The 18,827-nt window shown below is 40.0% G+C and overlaps 1 protein-coding gene across 4 annotated transcripts in view; it reads left to right on the top strand.

Annotated features, from left to right (window-relative positions):
• Nucleotides 1-575: 575 nt before the first annotated feature.
• USPL1 (ubiquitin specific peptidase like 1) overlaps nucleotides 576-18,827 on the top strand; it is a 32,650-nt gene continuing 14,398 nt past the window's right edge. Inside the window, exons 1-6 of one of the 4 annotated variants that reach the window (XM_070409388.1) lie at nucleotides 576-3,556; nucleotides 4,010-4,176; nucleotides 4,685-4,813; nucleotides 8,957-9,602; nucleotides 10,232-10,342; nucleotides 17,436-17,565. In XM_070409388.1, the coding sequence (XP_070265489.1) occupies nucleotides 4,078-4,176; nucleotides 4,685-4,813; nucleotides 8,957-9,602; nucleotides 10,232-10,342; nucleotides 17,436-17,565 (1,115 nt within the window). In that variant the 5' untranslated portion in view covers nucleotides 576-3,556; nucleotides 4,010-4,077. Of the gene's footprint in view, nucleotides 4,177-4,684; nucleotides 4,814-8,956; nucleotides 9,603-10,231; nucleotides 10,343-17,435; nucleotides 17,566-18,827 lie in introns of all 4 variants that reach the window. The other 3 variants (XM_070409387.1, XM_070409389.1, XM_070409386.1) reach the window with 3 other exon arrangements.

Here is an 18,827-nt window from a genome sequence, read left to right as displayed (position 1 = left end):
GGCTTTAGCACGGCGGCCTATGCAGGCCTCGCGCGGCCCACAGTCGGCGAGATGGCGGTGCCGCGTGGACGCACCGGCTTAGAGCCTCCAGGGCACCCTCCGCCGGCCCGGGAGCCCGCCCCTCGCCCGCCCACCAGGTCACTCAAGGGCGCGTCGGATTCCGACTTGGGGTCTCGCGGGCCAGACCTCAGCAAAACACGTGCTACTCTCTTTCCTCAGCGAAATCCCTCCGCTGCCGGCAGCGAACTAGTTTTAGTCACGCCCCACCCCCAGTGACGTCACCTCCGCCACTAGAGCGCTTTCCAGCAGCTTCCAGATCCGTCGCCTCCCCCAACGCAGCCATTCTCAGAGGGCGGGCTCTGCGGCCACCGGACCCGCCCCCAGCCGTCGTCGCGGCTGAAACTGCGGTAGCAGAGGCCAGGCGTAGGGCTGAGCCTCAGCCGAGGCCGGACGGAAGTGCTGCGGTCCTTGCCTTCCGCCACGCTTACGGACCTAATCCTCTCGGGCCCCAGGCACAGTCTGGAGGGGAACTCTTTGGCGGCGGACTGAAACCGGAAGCCGCTTTCCTAGCGGGAGGTCGGTGGGGGAGGAGCGGGCTGGGGTTGAACGTAGGGTAGACGTTGCTGTGTGCCGTGGAACAGGAATTCGGATCCAACGTGTGCGAAGAAGTACCCGCCTCAGGTAGGGAGAAGGAGTAGTGTTCTTCTGTGCCCCAAATAGGGAAAAGGGACAGAACTGGGTCGATCTGTGGAGCTTTGTGCGCGCTGAAAGGGCGGGCTGGTCCGGGAGGGAGCGGCTGGGACCAGGTTCAGATGGGAGGGTTTAAGGTGTCGAGTTAGAGGTGTAGATTCGTTTGGGCTCAGAGAGGTAAATGCTGAAGAGAAACCAGAGTTGTTCTCCCCTTTCCCGTGGAACGTGGATATGGGGAGGGTGTACGGAACCCTGCGCCTCCTCGGGTTTCCAAGGTTGAGGTTTGAAACGGACCTCTATGGGCCCTCTCCATTTCTGATTCATATCGGCTGGGTTTGGTATCCGACCCGATTGGGCCCGAAAGCCGACCTTGCTCCTCGGTTTCAAGTCTGTTGTGGCGTCGCCTTTGACAGTTCACGTGCTGAGCCCACTTGGTCTTGGAGGGCAAATAGGAGTAAGGCTCCTCTTGGAACATTTTGTTCTCTGGGTTTTCCCATTTTGCACGTGGGACTGGGAATTAAGCTTAATTGCATCTTTTTCGCTTTTCCCAGGGCCAACTTGACACTATTCCCTGGGTCCATATTGGGTTAGTAATTCACACTCGGGCTTCTGGAGTATCAGTGGCTCAGAGAAGTAATGAAAAAGGGGGCGTCAAAAGAACGATGCTGGAGGCAAAGAATAGGGGGTCAGGCTGGGAGGTCACAATGCAGTGACCTTTCTTTTAGGTCATACCTTTAGGTCACACTGCGCTGATATAATCAGCTGGTGTTAAGAGATGATTTTAAGCTGGGCAGGGACAAACTCAGACTTGGGCAGTGATACGGGGTGTAGATGGCCTGGAAAGAGGTGAGGCTTTGAGACGCTTCCAAAGAACTGTCTACAGAACTTAGTGATTTATACTGGGTGAAGAAGAGGGAAGTGAAAGAGTAGAGAACCACTCAAATTTTCTAGTGTATGTGTTTGGAAGGATGAAGATGCCAAAATATAGATGATACACAAAAGAGAGGAGCTGTTAGTTTTGAAGGGAGGACAAAGAAATTGTATTTGGAAGACCTGAGTAGCCCACTTCTGGTATTTTATTAAGTGAATTTGCTTTCGGGGGTTCTGCATATTTAAGATTTCAACCACCGGTCTACCTGCTATTTTCTTTGAAATGTTAGTGGTGGGATCATGGGAGCAGATTTAAAGGCTCCTCCTGTTTCAGTTTTATAATTGAGAGAGAGCCTACAAGAATCAGTGGAAAAATTGTTCTTGATCCCTCAAGCAAATGGAAATTTTCGTTAAAAACAGTTTACTCAAGATACATAGATTACCGATTTTTCTCTTGAGAATGATACAAGATGGGTTGCCTGCTTTCTACAGAATGAAGTGTAAAATTAGCACCAAATATATAGTAGCTAAAATTTACTGTGTCAGATGCTAAGCATTTTAAATGTATTAGTACATTTAATTCTTATAACCACCAATTTTACAAAGAAATTGCTGAATCCAAATCTTCAGGTCTAAACCATGCCTTTAGCCACGCTGAAACCATAGAAGTTTGACTCTTTCCTATATAGTTCCTTTTTGTAAGCAGATTATAAATAGAACCACCCAAAGATAATAAATTGGTATTGCCTGTGAGCAGCTTAAAAAGAAAACAATTTAGCACCAAACTCGTTTTTACCCTTTTGTCAATGATTCTGGATAAGGCATTTTTGCCTCCCAAGAGACACAATTGGGAATGCCTGGAGACATGTTTGTCACAATTGAGTGGTGAGGGCTTTGGCATCAAGTAGGTAGAGGTCATAGATGCTCCTAAACATCATGTACAGCGCACAGGGCAGCCCTCACAACAAAGAATGAGTTGGTCCAAAATGTCTATAATGCTATAGTTGAGAAATCTTGCCCTGTGGATATTTCTTCAGGAATAGGAAATTGTGATTCACTAACACTGGCTTTTTAAAAAACACTTTATTTTTAAAAATTATTCCTTGGCTTGGAAGTATATACTGCTGGAACAGAATAGCATAACTAGTTGCCTTTTTCTTTTCTAATGTTTTTATTGATTTTTAGAGAGGAGGGAGGAGAGAAAGAAACATTAATCAGTTGCCTCTCACACTCGCCCCGACCTGGGGTTGAACCCACAACCCAATTATGTGCCCTGATCAGGAATCTAACCTGAAACCTTTTGGTGCACCCTGGGATGACACTCCAACCATCCGAACCACCCAGCTAAGGTGCATAACTAGTTTTTCAAGTGACCCCGTGAACTGCAATTTTTTAGGAGATGATTGTTATGGAATCATAGATTCTTAGATTTGGGAAAGACTTTTGCTTGAAATCATTTTACAACATCCCTACTAAGTGATGATTCACTCTGCTTATAAGTTTCCTGTGTCTGGTTTCCCTGTATTATAAATGCATATGAGCTCTACTTTTAACAATCACTTTTCTTATGCTGAGCTCCAGTCTCATAATTTTTACTTTCCTGAGTGTGATTCTAGGCCATGGGACTAACACTCGGAACAGGCTTGTTATACATGTAATTTGTACTGTAATAGTGTTTATGTTTTCTGTTATGGTACAGATCATTTACTTTAATATGAAATAGTATTTTGTTGGCAACTTTTAAAAAGTGGCATTATTCTCAGTTGGTGAAGTATATTCTTGGTGGTTGAAAGTGCTAGGAATGTATGGGGTTCTTTGGTCCTTGTCATGTAATGGCACAATGGATCTAAGATTTGTTTTTTTTTTGTTTGTTTTAATTGATTTTAGAGAGAGGAAGGGAGAGAGAGAGAAAGAGAGAGAAACACCAATGTGAGAGAGAAACATCGACGGCTGCCTCTCCCAGGCGCCAAACCACGAGACGGAACCTGCAACCAAGGTATGTGCCCTGACCAGGAATCAAACCCACAACCTTTCGGTGTACGGGACGGTGCTCCAACCAGCTGAGCCACACTAGCCATTACATTTCTTAATGTAATGCTGACATATTTGTTTCAAATTGTACATAGACTCTGAAAACTTAGGCTTTCAAATTCTGGTCAATAAAAATTGGCTTTAAATAATAGTTACCTCTGTTACAAGTGTTAATAAAGTTGCTTACAAATGAGTCTATGAAAACCCGTCCTGTTGCCAGTCTTCTCCCTCTCCCCACAAACTGTCTAGATTTTTAAATGTAGTTAAGTATTTTTTTTTTACTTCCAGATTACAATTTTATAATATGTTTATCCTAGACATATAGTTCTCAAAATATACTTAACACATCTTATAAAATAGCATTATTTCTAGTTAAATAGGATTTTTGTTTAATTGTCTATTGACTTTTATTTTTCAGGATTCATTGAAAAAATCCTTAGTGATATTGACATGTTTCAAGTGACATAAATTAGCCAGTGACTCGGAATGATGGATTCCCCGAAGACTGGAAATGGTTTGCCAGTGATTGGACCAGGGACTGATATAGGGGTATCTTCACCCCACATAGTGGGGTATTTGGGAAAAGTTAGTCAATTTATTTTTTGCCTCAGTGCAAAGTTGGTATTTTTTCCTCTTGTTTTTGAGATTTGAATTCGGTTAACTTATAAATAAATTGTATCATCTTCCACGGAAATCTTACAGTATTGGCGAAAGATTGTTTTAATGTATTTACCTCTCTGTGTTTTATTAACATATGAAAGTAGAAATTATACAGACTTTATGGTTTACTATTCTTTGAAAATATGGAACATGCATTTTCCCTTACAATTGACATTACCTTTTTTCTTGCAAGTAAAACATTATTTTTAACACTTAAGACTTAATATTTAAAATAACAATATATTCTTTTTGGATTAATAACTACATTTAAGGCCTGTATGCATTTTTTTTATTTGCCATGTTGAAAATATCATGCCAGGATACTTAGAGGTGAAAGTTGTAATTCTTTTCTGGTTGCTTTTCCACTTAACATTTTGTAATTTGGTACTATCTAGTAATGTCTATATTTTAATTGACTTTATTTCTCTTTTAGAATTATGATTCTGCTAACATCCTGTCAGATGGGTATTGCCCTGCTTGTAGAGAGAAGGGAAAGTTAAAAACCTTAAAGACTTACCGAATTAGTTTTCAGGAATCTGTCTATTTGTGTGAGGATCTACAGGTAAAGTATTAATTTTATCTTTTTTAAAAATTATTTTTATTGATTCCAGAGAGGAAGGGAGAGGGAGAGAGAGATAGAAACATCAATGATGAGAGAGAATCATTGATCAGCTGCCTCCTGCGTACCTCATACTGGGGATCGAATCCGAAACCTAGGCCTGTGCCCTGACGGGGAATCAAACCATGATCTCCTGGTTCCTAGGTCTGATGCTCAACCACTGAGTCATGCCAGCTGGGGCTAAAGTATTAATATTAGAGTATTAATTTTATTTATTTTTTATTTTTTAAAAATATATTTTTATTGATTTCAAAGAGGAAGGGAGAGGGAGAGAGAGAGAAACATCAATGATGAAAGAGAATCATCAATCAGCTGCCTCCTACACACCCCCCAGTGGGGATCAAGCCCGCAACCCTGGCATGTGCCCTTGACTGTAATTGAACCTGGGATCCTTCAGTCCGCAGGTCGACACTCTATCCACTGAAGCAAACCAGCTAGGGCAGTAGTCGGCAAACTGCGGCTCTTGAGCCATATGCAGCTCTTTGGCCCCTTGACTGTGGCTCTTCCACAAAATACCGACTTCTGCGCATGAGCCACGAAGTTTCCGTCGCACTGTACATGCGTGCCCGCACGTAGTATTTTGTGGAAGAGCCACACTCAAGGGGCCAAAGAGCCGCATGTGGCTCTCGAGCCGCAGTTTGCCAAACACTGAGCTAGGGTAAAGTATTAATTTTAGATAGTATTGAGGTTTTGGCCTTTTGCTTTTTTTCTTCAATTTTACATTAGTGTTCATTTTATACTTTTTCTACTGTACATTTTTTTAAAAATATATTTTATTGGTTTTTTACAGAGAGGAAGGGAGAGACATAGAGTTAGAAACATCGATGAGAGAGAAACATCGATCAGCTGCCTCCTGCACATCTCCCACTGGGGATGTGCCCGCAAACCAGGTACATGCCCTTGACCGGAATTGAACCTGGGACCTTTCAGTCCACAGGCTGACGCTCTATCCACTGAGCCAAACCGGTTTCAGCATCTACTGTACATTTTTAATATTTAGATAATCAGAATTTCTAAATCTGTCTAGTACTCTTAAATATTTTCTATTTTAGGAAACCACTTGGTTTCTTGAATTATTGCAAGAAGATGTTTGTTTTTACTGTTATTAGACTCATGAGAGGAAAAAATATATTTCAAGATTTATTTTTTTTAACATTTGTGGGGGCTTTGTTAGCTGTTGTAGTTAATCTCTTCACTTTGATTTATTAACTTTGGGAGTTATTTAAAAAGTTATTAATCTCTACATGTTATGTACTTAAGGTTCTAAATATCTTTTAGGATTAATTGTAATTTATATCTGTGGTACAACTTGAACTTGCTTAACTCCATAATACTCTACATTTTATTGTATTTGGCAGTTATGAAACTGTTATTACAAATTTAATTCTCAAAACTTTGCAAGGTAGGTGTTTCTATTTTGTGAATAAGAAAACAGGGGCAGAGAGTTTAGGAACTCAAGATCTCCGTAAAGCGGCAGAGCTGTGATTGGAACACAGTCTTCTATTTCAGATTCTTTTATTCCAGGTAAGCTAGCAGTCAGAATTACCTGGAGTGCTTTTTAGAAATTCCTGGGTCTCATCCCCAGATGCTTATAAAGTAGAATTGACCTAGAATTCTGTAGTTTTATAACTTTTGAGGGTGAGTCTAATGATTAGCCAACTTTGGAATATACTAGATTAAGCACACTGTTGGTGATAGATACTTTGCTGGATACAACTTGAAAAAAATCCCAGGCATTCTTACAATTAGGGATAAATTGTTTTTGCATTTATTTGATAAATATTTTTTTTGAGCATCACCTTGTTGGCATTGTTTCATATGCTAGGATACAATGAGTAAAACAGAATTTCTTGCTCTCAAGGAAGTTATGTTCTAGAGTGGGGAAGAAAATAAACAAGTAAAGTATATATTTTTTGTGTGAACTGGTGAAAAGTGCTGCAGAGAAGTTCCAGTTGGATGGCTTAGTTGGTTGGAGTGTCATCCCTTAAACCAAAAAGATTGCAGGGTCAATTCTGGTCAGTGCACATACCTAGGTTGTGGGTTTGTTCCCTGGTTGGGTTGTGTATGGGAGGCAGCTGGTCCATGTTTTTTCTCTCAGGTGAGGATTATTTATTATTTTTATTGATTTTAGAAAGGAAGGGGGGGGGAGGGAGGGAGGGAGGGAGAGAGAGAGAGAGAGAGAGAGAGAGAGAGAGAGAGAGAAAGAAAGAGAGAGAAAGAACATCAATGCTGAAAGAATCATTGATCGGCTGCCTCCTGCATGCCCCACACTGGGGATCGAGCCCGAAACCTGGGCATGTGCCCTGACTGGGAATCGAACCGTGATGCTCATCACTGAGCCATGCCAGCTGGGCTTGGGTGAGGATTATTTTTTAAAAAGAAGAAGAAAAGTGCTGTGGAGAAAAATAAAGCCACAGGGACTGAATTTCAAGGAATGGGGAGATCTCAATTTTAAATAGTATGGTAAAGGAAACTCTTTCTTGAGAAAGTAACATTTGAGCAAAGACCTGAAAGATGAAGAGGAACGAGCCTCGTAGGCAGGGGAAGTCACAGGTATAAGGAAGGCCCAGAGAGTGGAGGCTGCCTGTCTATATTTGTGCCACTGCAAGGAAACACCAGAGCTGAATCTGAGTACATGAGCAGTCATAGGATATGGGTCTGAAAAATAATGGAGAGGGGGCTAGACCAAGTAAGGTCTTTATAGGCCATTTTAACATCTCTGGATGATAATCTGACTTACATGTTAAAAGGATCACAGTGGCTGCTGTGTTGAAAATAATAGGTCATGGGCAAGACCTGAAGCGGGGTGACTAGCTGGAAGGCAGGTACAATATTTCAGGGGGACCAAGTATGACCAAGGTGATGAGGTATGATTGGATTCTGTATATGTTTAAAAGTGGAGCCAAAAGGAATTGCTGAAAGGTTGGGATACATGATAGGAGAGGGAGAAATCATGGATGATTCCCAGAATTTTGGCTTAAATGATTGGAATAATGGAGTTGCCAGTTACTAAGATGAGAAGGCTTTGGGGAGAGGAAGATTGAGGGGAAGACCAGGAGATTGGGACCAGTCAAATATAAAACATCCTACATAATAAAAAGGTAATATGCAAATTGACCATCACACCCTCACAAAGATGGTCGCCCCCAAATAGTCAAAAGATGGCCTCTACAAGATGGCTGGCAGGGGAGGGCAGTTGTGGGCAATCAGGCCAGCAGGGGAGGGCAGTTGGGGGTGACCCGCCCGGTTGGGGAGGGCATTTGGGGGCAATCAGCTGGCAGGGGTGTGGTTAGGGGATGATCAGGCTGGCAGGGGAGTGGTTAGGGGATGATCAGGCAGGCAGGCTAGCGGCTAGCCAGCAGTTCTGGATTGTGAGAGGGATGTCCGAGAGGCCCCAGATTGGAGAGGGTGCAGGCTGGGCTGAGGAACCCCCCCCCCCCCCCCCACCAAGTGCATGAATTTCATGCACCGGGCCTCTAGTTTGTCTAATAAAATACTTTGCTGGTTTTCAAACAGGGGAAATTGATTGGTTATTTTAGTGGCTTGTTTACACTGTTGCTGTTTGGCTGAAATTGTGTTAATGTTCTGTGAGATTTAATGAAGTCATTAAAATCAGCCAGTTTGACCCTTAAACACAATAAGGATGTAAAATTGATGTTCTTATTACTCTCAGATTAATATTCAGTTTCAAAATTAAGAAACAAATTACTCCATGCAACTTATATTTGTAAATACTTTTCTCATTTTTAGTGTTACTCAGTTTACCTGTCCCAAAAAGAATAACACTCATAATACACTGTTGAAATTTTTAAATTTACTTGACAGCTTTTTATTGAGACAAAAGAATACATATTTTCCTTATTAGTTTAACCTAAGAATAAGAAAAATTATTCTTTGGGAACCAAAATTTTAATTAAGTAGTTGTTTATCCCTAGTTCCTTCAAATTTAGATTGGTTATATTATACCCTCTCATGTCAAATTAATGCTAAAGTTTTCTACCTATTTTTAATGACTTAGAAACAGTAAAGTAAAATTTGAGCTTATTTGAATTTTTGTAGTTTTATTGTTTTATTTTTTCTTCCTAGTGCATCTATCCTTTGGGCTCTAAATCATTTAATAACTTAATTTCTCCTGATTTGGAAGATCTTGCTCCAAATAAGCCTCAAAAAAGAAAGCTCTTGGAAATCAGCTATAAAGATTCACCTTCTTTAGCAAATTCCAAAAAGATTAAAAGTGATACTGTTATTGATGGTGAACAAGTTTTGAACAGCAAACATAATGGAGAAGCATATGAGGAAACCTCATCAGACTTACCTGACTCACTGCACAGTGGTCAGCAGAGCCCAGTTAAGGCTGCTGATTTCTTGGGACCGGATGAGATTTTGGAAGCTGCTGTTACTGACTTGGCTGCTGAAGAAGATGCTACTGCAGTTGATATTTCTGAAACTGGAGAGACTGCTCTTCAAAATGAAGGAGGCACATCTGAACTGGAAATGCCACAGGAGAACAGATGTATACCATTTTGTCAGACTTCATGTGTTCAATGGAAAAATTCTGATGCCCTCTGTTGGTTAGACTGTCTCCTGTCACTATTGGTGCACTTGGAAGTGGTAAAAAAGGCAGTGATGACGGACCTGTGCTCTAAAGAGGAATCTCTGTTCTGGCAGTTGTTCACAAAGTATAATCAAGCTAGTAAGCTTCTGCACGCCAGTCACTTGGATGCAGTTAAAGGTTGGTAATACTATTTTATTTCCCGTTAATTTGTAAAGAGGTTCAAGTTGAGTTTTGTCTCACAGTTTGTGGAAAAGATGCCATCAGTGGCCTCTGTTGAACATTGAGACCTGGGAGCATTGTGTCCTGTGAGCATTATGAAGCTTGAGATAACACCAATTGCATTGCTTTTTTTTTTACAATTTTTAAAATTCAGTTTTTCACAAGCATTTTTTCTTTTGTCTTTTCTCTGTTCCTGTTTTCTGTTATTACAGGAACCCCAATACTGACTCAGTGACTATTCTTCAATTAATTGTTACAGAAGAGCAGCAACTCCTGTTTAAGTTTTGACTTAAATATTAAATTAATTGTATTTTTATATTTCAATCTTGTATTACTCTTTTACAGAATAATTGTTTTTATAATATGGTTGTAATTAATTTGTTTTAGCTGCATTACTTTGAATTGTGTTTGAGGAAATATATGATATACCACAAAGAGGGGAGGAAGAATTAAGAAATTTTTGTGTTTTGCATTTTGTCTATGCAAAATTTATTTCCTGATAAACTTTCATTCTTGGCAGTGTCTTAATTTTCTTGAAAAGATATAAGTTGAGGAGAAATTGATAATCTTCTGTATTTTATTTTTAGATAGAGATTTTACAAAACTTATTGCAGTATTTGCAGAGATAGAGACCTGTCTGAATGACGTCAGAAGTAAGATTTTTATCAGGCTTCAGCCTCAGCTTGGGTGCACATTAGGTAAGTAAATTTGTGTAATTTAACTGTATAACTCATCTACCATAAAGAAAAACTTACATCATAAAGAAATGTAATACTGTTTTATTACTTAAATGATCCAGATTCTTGGGGGAAAGAATCTGAGTGGTTTCATTTAGGAATTGACGACTGGTTAAATGATCAGGGCAGAGCTGGTCCATATAAATATGCAGGTTGTGTTTCACCATAGAGTGGATGCTGGTCTCAGAAACAGGTGAAGACTCGGGTACCCTGATTGTTTATTCAGTACTTTCCCCCAGTAGGCTGTTCAGCATTTTCAGCACTGTCTGTGCATTCAAAAGCACCTAAGGAATTTAACAATAGTGTTAGGGGCCAATTAAATAATCTCAAGATGGAGCTCAGGAATCAGGAATTTTAGAACTCACATGACTCTTTCAGGTGAACAAGGTTGAGAATCTGTGGTCTAAACCAACCAGAGTAATTCTACTTTTTCTGCCAGTGATTAGTTTAGAAATGGACAGATGGTACAGTTTTTGCCAGTGGGATATGAAGAGAAATATGCTGATGACCTTTTGGGGACACTCCCTTAACTTTAAAATAGGGTACAAGAATAAGACCTGCTTTGTCCTTTATTGGCTTTTGGCTCGGAGCAGTATGGAGCAAGGGCACTACTAGTACATCTCTGTCTGGGCTTTTCTAAATGTTTTTGTAAAGAGGAGCTGTAATGATTTGTTTGTTTGTTTGAGGGGGATGTCTTTTATTTCTATTTATCCTTGTTAAACTCTTTTATTGTATTATAGAAGCAGAATATATCGTACCCCTATTAGTATATTACCCATTATTAAATTATGTAAAACACCAATGACTTCAAGTTTTTCTCTCAGTAAGTACATTTATTTTATCAGAACCAGATACTGTATCTGAAGCAGTGCTTTTTTTGCATGATAGTATCTCCTACTTTGTTTCACAGTTTTGTCCCCTAGTTTTACTATCTCGTTTTTCATGAACTCATATAGATAAGAGTTTATTCTGTTTTAATAAACTTATTTTCAGTATGCCAAGTCTTTGGTATTGCCTCCTCTAGATCTAAAGGGTTCTAATTTATCATTAGGTGGGGTCTCAGATGGGATGATTATTCTTTTTTCTTTTTATCAAAGTATAACAGTAACACCCTTTTTATTTTTTATTGTTGACAGTATTACAGATGTCCTCTATTTTTCTCCCCTTGGTCCCCCTCCACCCAGCCCCTACCCATCTCAGGCCTTCACCACACTACTTTCTGTATCCAAGGGCATTGCATATATGTATGCAAGTTTTTTGATTAATCTCTTCCTATCCTCCCCTCTCCACCACCCAGTCTTCCTCCCCTTTGAGTTCTGTTAGTCTGTTCCATGCATTTATGCTTCTGGACTTACTTTGTCATATCATAGTTTTGTAGGTTTTTTAAAAAAATCTTTATTGTTGAAGGTATTACATATGTCCTTTTTTTCCCCATTGACCCTTTCTAGTCCTCCCCACCACCCCCTAGCCAGGGGTGGGCAAACTTTTTGACTCGAGGGCCACAATGGGTTCTTAAACTGGACTGGAGGGCCGGAACAAAAGCATGGGTGGAGTGTTTGTGTGAACTAACATAAATTCAAAGTAAACATCATTACATAAAAGGGTACGGTCTTTTTTTTTTTTTTTTAGTTTTATTCATTTCAAGCGAGCTGTAGTTTGCCCACAGCTGCCCTAGGCCTTCACTACACTATTGTCTATGTCTATATATGCATACAAGTTCTTTGGTTGATCTCTTTCCACCCACCCACCTACCCCAGTCTTTCCTCTGAGACTTGACAGCCTGTTCTACATTTCTATGTCTCTGGATCTGTTTTGTCATCCGTTTATTTTGTCATTAGATTCCACATATGAATGACATCATGTGATACTTGTGTTTCTCTGACTAACTTATTTCGCTTAGCATAATACTCTCCAGGTCCCTCCATGCTGCTTCAAAGGGTAGGAGGTCCTTCTTTTTTACTGTTGCATAGTATTCCATGATGTAAATGTACCATAGCTTTTTTATCCACTCATCTGCTGATGGGTACCTGGGCTGTTTCCAGATCGTAGCTATTGTTAATTGCGCTGCTATGAACATAGGGCGCATATATTCTTTCAGATTGGTGTTTTTTGTGTGTTTTTAAAATATATTTTATTGATTTCAGAGAGGATGGGAAAGGGAGAGAGAGTTAGAAACATCAGTGATGAGAATCATTGATCGGCTGCCTCCTGCACGCAGCCCACTAGGGATCGAGCCCATAACCAGGGCATGTACCCTTGCTGAAATCAAATCCGGGACCCTTCAGTCCACAGGCCAACGCTCTATCTACTGAGCCAAACTGGCTAGGGCTATTTTGGGGTTCTTAGGATATATTCCTAGAAGTGGAATCATTGGGTCAAATGGCAGTTCCATATTTAGTTTTTTGAGGAAACTCCATACTGTTTTTCACAGCGGCTGCACCAGTCTGTATTCCCACCAGCAGTTCCCTTTTCTCCACATCCTCATCACCAATTGTCATTTGTTGATTTGTTGATCACTTTTTATATGTAAACAGTTGTGTAACCATGACAATAATCAAGATATGGAATGTTCTATCACCCTAACATTTTCCCCAGACTCCTTAGTAGTCAGCTGTCTTCTTCACCTCAAATACTGATCTGTTGGGTGAACACTCATTTCAAGGAGTCTTTCCTAAGATCACCAGAGTACAGACTTGTGGGTCTCCCATGTTGCATTTTGCAATTATCATTTCCCTCCTAGCATGACCTGAGATGTTTTATTCAGGGTCCACACTCCAGGTTCCAGTTGAATTAAAGAGTGGCTTCTTCCCCAGTCTGAATCATCACCCTTATTCCTGATAATTATGTTTGGAACAAAGTTGAATCTTGCTCACCGCCACCTTGGGCCTGATTTTCTTTCTTACAGAGAAGGGATTTTTAAAGGATTATTTGTGCAATGATAGCAATTAGGCGAGCCCCCTCTCATTTGTGATCTTACTACTCATTCATCAGTGCTAGGTGCTACATTATAGTTATGATCTAACTAATGAAATCTAATCTTTGCTTCAGAGAGTACTATAAAATCTTACCATGTGATTTCTCATTCTGAATATTAATGTGTATTTTAAAGTACTAAAGAAAGAATAGAATTTGTTCTGACCCTGAATTTTGTTTAAATTTTTAAGATTAGCCACATTATCACTTTCATTATTGTTTTTGAAAAACACACTGTAAATTATTCTCTGTTCTCCCTCCCCACAGTTTAAGAAATATAGCATTACAAATACAACTCAGGCCCCCTTGTACTCTTCCCCAGTTTTTCCTTACCTCCTCACAAAGGTAATTACTGTCTTCAGTTTAGTGTTTTCTTTCCCTCTAATGCAGCGGTGCTCAACCGGTGGGTCGCAACCCCTTTGGTGGTCGAACGACCCTTTCACAGGGGTCGCCTAAGACCATCCTGCATATCAGATATTTACATTACAATTCATAACAGTAGCAACATTACAGTTATGAAGTAGCAACGAGAAACTGTATTTAAAGGGCCAGAAGGTTGAGAACCACTGCTCTAATGTCTGTATTCCTTTTTTGTTGTTTGTTTCTAAGAAAGAGCTAATATTATGGTTTCTACTTACTTTTGTGTAAGTTAACAGAGTAATTTAGTCTGCATGTTCCAGCATAAGGATAGACAGACCAATCTATACTAATAATCTATACTAATAAAAGGGTAATATGCTAATTAGACCGAGCATCTTCCGGACAAACCCATGGTGGCAGGGGCCGAGGCAGAGGTAGGTGGTTAGGGGTGATCAGGCTGGCAGGGGAGGCCAGTTAGGGGCAATCAGGCTGGCAGGCAGAGGCAATTAGGGGCAATCAGGCAGGCAAGCAGGCAAGCAGTTAGGAGCCAGTGGTCCCGGATTGTGAGAGGGATGTCCGAGAGGTCCCAGATTGGAGAAGGTGCAGGCCAGGCTGAGGGACATCCCCCCCCCACTCCTGCCTACATGAATTTTGTGCACCAGGCCTCTAGTAGAACAGAATAGCCCAGATCAGGACCCTCTCCTTTTGGTTACTTGATACCGTTAGGGAGGCAGAGATGCAGATATGTAGGAAAGAAAAGGCATCAATTGGTTCTTGATACAGGGGAAAGTTGGGTTGGATCCCTACTTGACACCATAATCAGAAAGAAACTTCAGCATGTTTAAAAAGCTAAACTTGAAAAGCGGAATTGTAAAACTTTGGAAAAATATATAGGTGAATATTTTATCATTCACTGGGGAAGCATTTCTTAAATAAGATACATAAAAGATTGTAGATATGATTACATTAAAGTTTAAAGCCTCTGGTAAAAGATAGAGCAAAGAAACAATATCCAGCATATCTCATAAAGAACTCTTGTGCATTAGTTAAAAAAGTGATCAGAAGATGTTAATGAACAATTAACAGGAGAAAAAACTTGAATCCTTAGACAGCAAAGTCACTGAAAGGTTTGCATCACGGCAAATGAAATAGTTGGGTAGGAGTTGGTATTAGGTTATTAAAGGCAAAGAAAAACCACTTAACTGATTTAGGCAGGAGGTTATAAAAATTGGAATTTTCACTGGTATTATGTGTTCTCTAGTAGGTTGCTTTATATTTCATTTCCATAAAATTTATAATCAAAGGAAAAATAAGGTAAATTTAGAAGCTATAGAAATTACCTAAAATGATCTTTGACCCCACAATTTATTTAAGAATGTGTTTTGAGCTTTTTTGTATTTTGATTCATTGAGAACTTTATGTATTTTTAGATTTGAAGATTTTATGTTGTCATTATGAAATGTAAATTATTTACTTTTTAAATTTATCTTTAGTTACAATAGAGTAAGCATTTAAAGGCTGAGAACTAATTAAAGACTGTGCTATACGGCATACTGTTTACATGTGGGGTGTTGCATATGTTCATTTTAGGAGATTGATTTGTATTTATTTCTATTTATAAAAATACTTTGTTTTGCCTGGCCGGTGTGGCACAGTGGTTGAGCATCGACCTATGAACCAGGGGGGTCATGGTTCAATTCCCGGTCAGGGCCCATGCCCAGGTTTCGAACTCCATCCCCCGTGTGGGGCGTGCCCGAGGCAGCTGATCAGTGATTCTCTCTCATCATTGATGTTTCTATCTCTCTCGCCCTCTCCCTTCCTCTCTGAAATCAATTTTTAAAAAATTTGTTTTGACTTTGTTTTTGTGCAAAAATAGCAGCAGGATTATACCACAAAGGTGACTATTAATATAGCCTTTGTAACTTCTGATATTTATAGATTATGTTTAGGCAATAACAGCTATTACTGTTCTGCCTTTTTGGTCTTGCTAAGGTGACTCTTCCAGGTGTGGTTCCAGGCTGAGAGGAAAACTGAATGTAAGACTGTCCCAGGGGAAGGAGGGGATGGAAGAACTCAGATTTTTTTCTAGCTTCTAAGCTCCCCTGAGGACAAGCAGGAGAAAAACCCATTGGAGAAGGAATGTAAGGGGAAATGTAAATCCTATTTAACTTGCTTGCTGATCTCCACATTGGAAGATAGTATTCATGGTTCAGTTTTTGTTTTAATGACAACAAAATTCAGATCTTTGCTAGTCTTTTTGTTTTTTAAATATGCTTTTATTGATTTTGAGAGAGAGAGGAAGGGAGAGGTATAGAGAAATACACTGAGTGGCCAGATTATTATGACCACCCCATCAGTATTTCATGGACACTTCCAAAAATACTGAATATTGAAAACTTCCTAAGCAAATATTCTCAAGGTTTTATTATTATTATTTGCATAACTAATTCACTTCATTGTACTGATGGGGTGGTCATAATATTCTGGCTGGTCATAATAATCTGGCCACTCAGTGTAGAAACATCAATGAGAGAAGATCATCATTGATCGGCTGCCTCCTGCGCACACTGCTACTGGGGATTGAGCCTGCAGCCCCGGGTATGTGCCCTGACTGGGAATCGAACCAGCAACCTCTTTGGTTCCTGGGTCGAACGTCAGAAGAGTGGTCAGTAAGGAGATTTGAGACTGGTCCTTTTACTTGTGTCTGTCATGCTCTTGCACATGGAGAACAAGAAAATCAGAATAGAAACGGCTTCTAAATGCTTTTATCCAACTCTGACATTTTTCTACCATGGTTTACCAGTTATATTATTTTTAATATCTGTAGCAAACCGTTGACATATATTTATTTTGTTTTTATAATACTCTAGAGCAGCGGTTCTCAACCTATGGGTCGCGAACAATGAAAATACATCCTGCACATCAGATGTTTACATTACGATTCATAACAGTAGCAAAATTACAGTTATGAAGTAGCAACGAAAATAATTTTATGGTTGGGGGTCACCACAACATGAGGAACTGTATTAAAGAGTCCCGGCATTAGGAAGGTTGAGAACCACTGCCTAGAGTAATTATAGCTCTGAGGAATTTTTTCTTCCTGAGAAAAGCTAAGGCGATTTGAAAAGATAGTGTGGATCTTTTGTTTCTTGCTTTAAGGATTTTTCATACATGTCCACCAAGAAAAATGAAAGAGACTGAAGTGATAATTAAATCTTTATTGTGGACTTTTTTTATGTTTTTACTTTTTGGTTAATCCTCACCTGAGGATATTTTTTCCATTGACTTTTTAGAGAGATGGAGGGGCAGGGAGAGAGAGAGAGAGAGAGAGAAAGAAATAGCAACATCAATGTGAGAGACACACATTGATTGGTTGTCTCCTGCACATACCCCTGCCTGGGGATTGAACCTGCAACCAAGGTACTGCCCTTGACCCTGAATCAAACCCGAGACCCTTAAGTGCTGGCGCTGACGCTCTAACCAGGGAGCCATACCAGCCAGGCTATTATGGACTTTTTTTTTTTTTTTTAGAAAAATGCTTTAAGAACTTACCCTTGCCCAACTGTGAATAGCATACTCTGTCACATGTGAATATGAATATATGGCAAAGTATGTTATTCACAGTTGGGCCAGGTATAGTGAGAAAAGACAACAGGTTCATAATTTGGATTTACTGTTTTTGGTTCATTATAAGCAATCATTTTTCCTTTTCTTTTTGAAGGTGACATGGAAAGCCCTGTGATTGCATTTCCCCTGCTCCTAAGAATAGAAGCCTGCATTGAAAAGCTCTTCACATACTCTTTTTCTTGGAACTTTGAATGTTCACAGTGTGGACACAAGTATCAAAACAGGTTCGTTTTTCTTTTTTTTTTTAAATGGATTCATTCTATTGAAAATGGTTTTAAGTAATCAAATTTGAATAAAGCTTGTTTCCACTTACAACACCTCTTTCTCGATGGCTCCTTCTACCCTTGATAAAACTTCCCACCCTATCTTGAAGTCTCTCTGCCACTAAGGTTAAAAGGAAGAATTCGAGCTCCAGAAACTGCAATTTGCTTGCTGCTTTAAACTGGAAGAAAACCCATGGTTTGATAGATTACGAGTGGGAGTTTGCTTAAGGTTTTCAGTGGTGAGTGGGACAAATGGGAAAAGTAGAACCATCCTCTCCAATCCTTTGTGAATTCCCTGCTGAGTAATACTACCTCTCAGAACCCCTTGAAACTGTGTTTTTGTTTACTCTTCTGATAGAGACCAGGTTTTTGTTTGTTTTTAATATCATGGAAGCTTATTTTGGTCTCCCAGAGTTTGGCAGCAGCTCTCAGAGGTAGTAGGTGCTTTCCTGTACCTAACCTTAGTCCCTGAAAGACCAGCCAGCCCCAGAATCCTCCATGTACTCTGTCAGCTATACTTTCCACTTCCCTGCCACCTATTGGAGGGGTCATGGTTGGTGTACATGGCCCTGTGATTAGTACTTAGGAGGAGGCTGGAGAAGAAAGCAACTGCAGGATTCTTTTGCTTCCACACACGTACCACATAATGCAGGAGATTAGGTTTTAGAAGAGGTGTTATAGGGAGAGAAAGTTTCCATCAGACAGGATACCCTCACTTTGTCAATATATGAGAAAGTTGCTAGCTGAAGATTGAGAAGATTACCAAACTGGTTTTGTTAGTCATTTATTCAAAATTTTCTAATAGAGATAAATCCTTTTCTTATTTCTTAAACTCACCTACTTGGTAAATTAGAAAATTTGAAGTCTTTCAAAATTATTTGTTAAAATGAGAAGAAAATGTTACTTAGATGTTTATTATCTAAATTGAGATTATTTTTATATATTTTAGGATCAGTTGAGAGTAGTCTACGAGAGAATGACTTAGGGCAGTGGTCAGCAAACTGCAGCTCTCGAGCCACATGCAGCTCTTTGGCTCCTTGACTGTGGCTCTTCCACAAAACACCAACTTCTGTGCATGAGCCACGAAGTTTCAATCGTACTGTACATGTGCGCCTGCACGTGGTATTTTGTGGAAGAGCCACACTCAAGGGGCCAAAGAGCCGCATGTGGCTCTCGAGCCGCAGTTTGCCGACCACTGACCTAGGGAATGCAAGCAACAGAAC

Source organism: Myotis yumanensis, unplaced genomic scaffold (genome assembly GCF_028538775.1).
Source record: "Myotis yumanensis isolate MYYU_CA2020_CCGP unplaced genomic scaffold, mMyoYum1.0.hap1 SCAF_3, whole genome shotgun sequence".
NCBI classification, from domain to species: domain Eukaryota; kingdom Metazoa; phylum Chordata; class Mammalia; order Chiroptera; family Vespertilionidae; genus Myotis; species Myotis yumanensis.
Note: the sequence above shows the minus strand (reverse complement) of the source record. Positions and strands in the feature narration are given on the sequence as shown.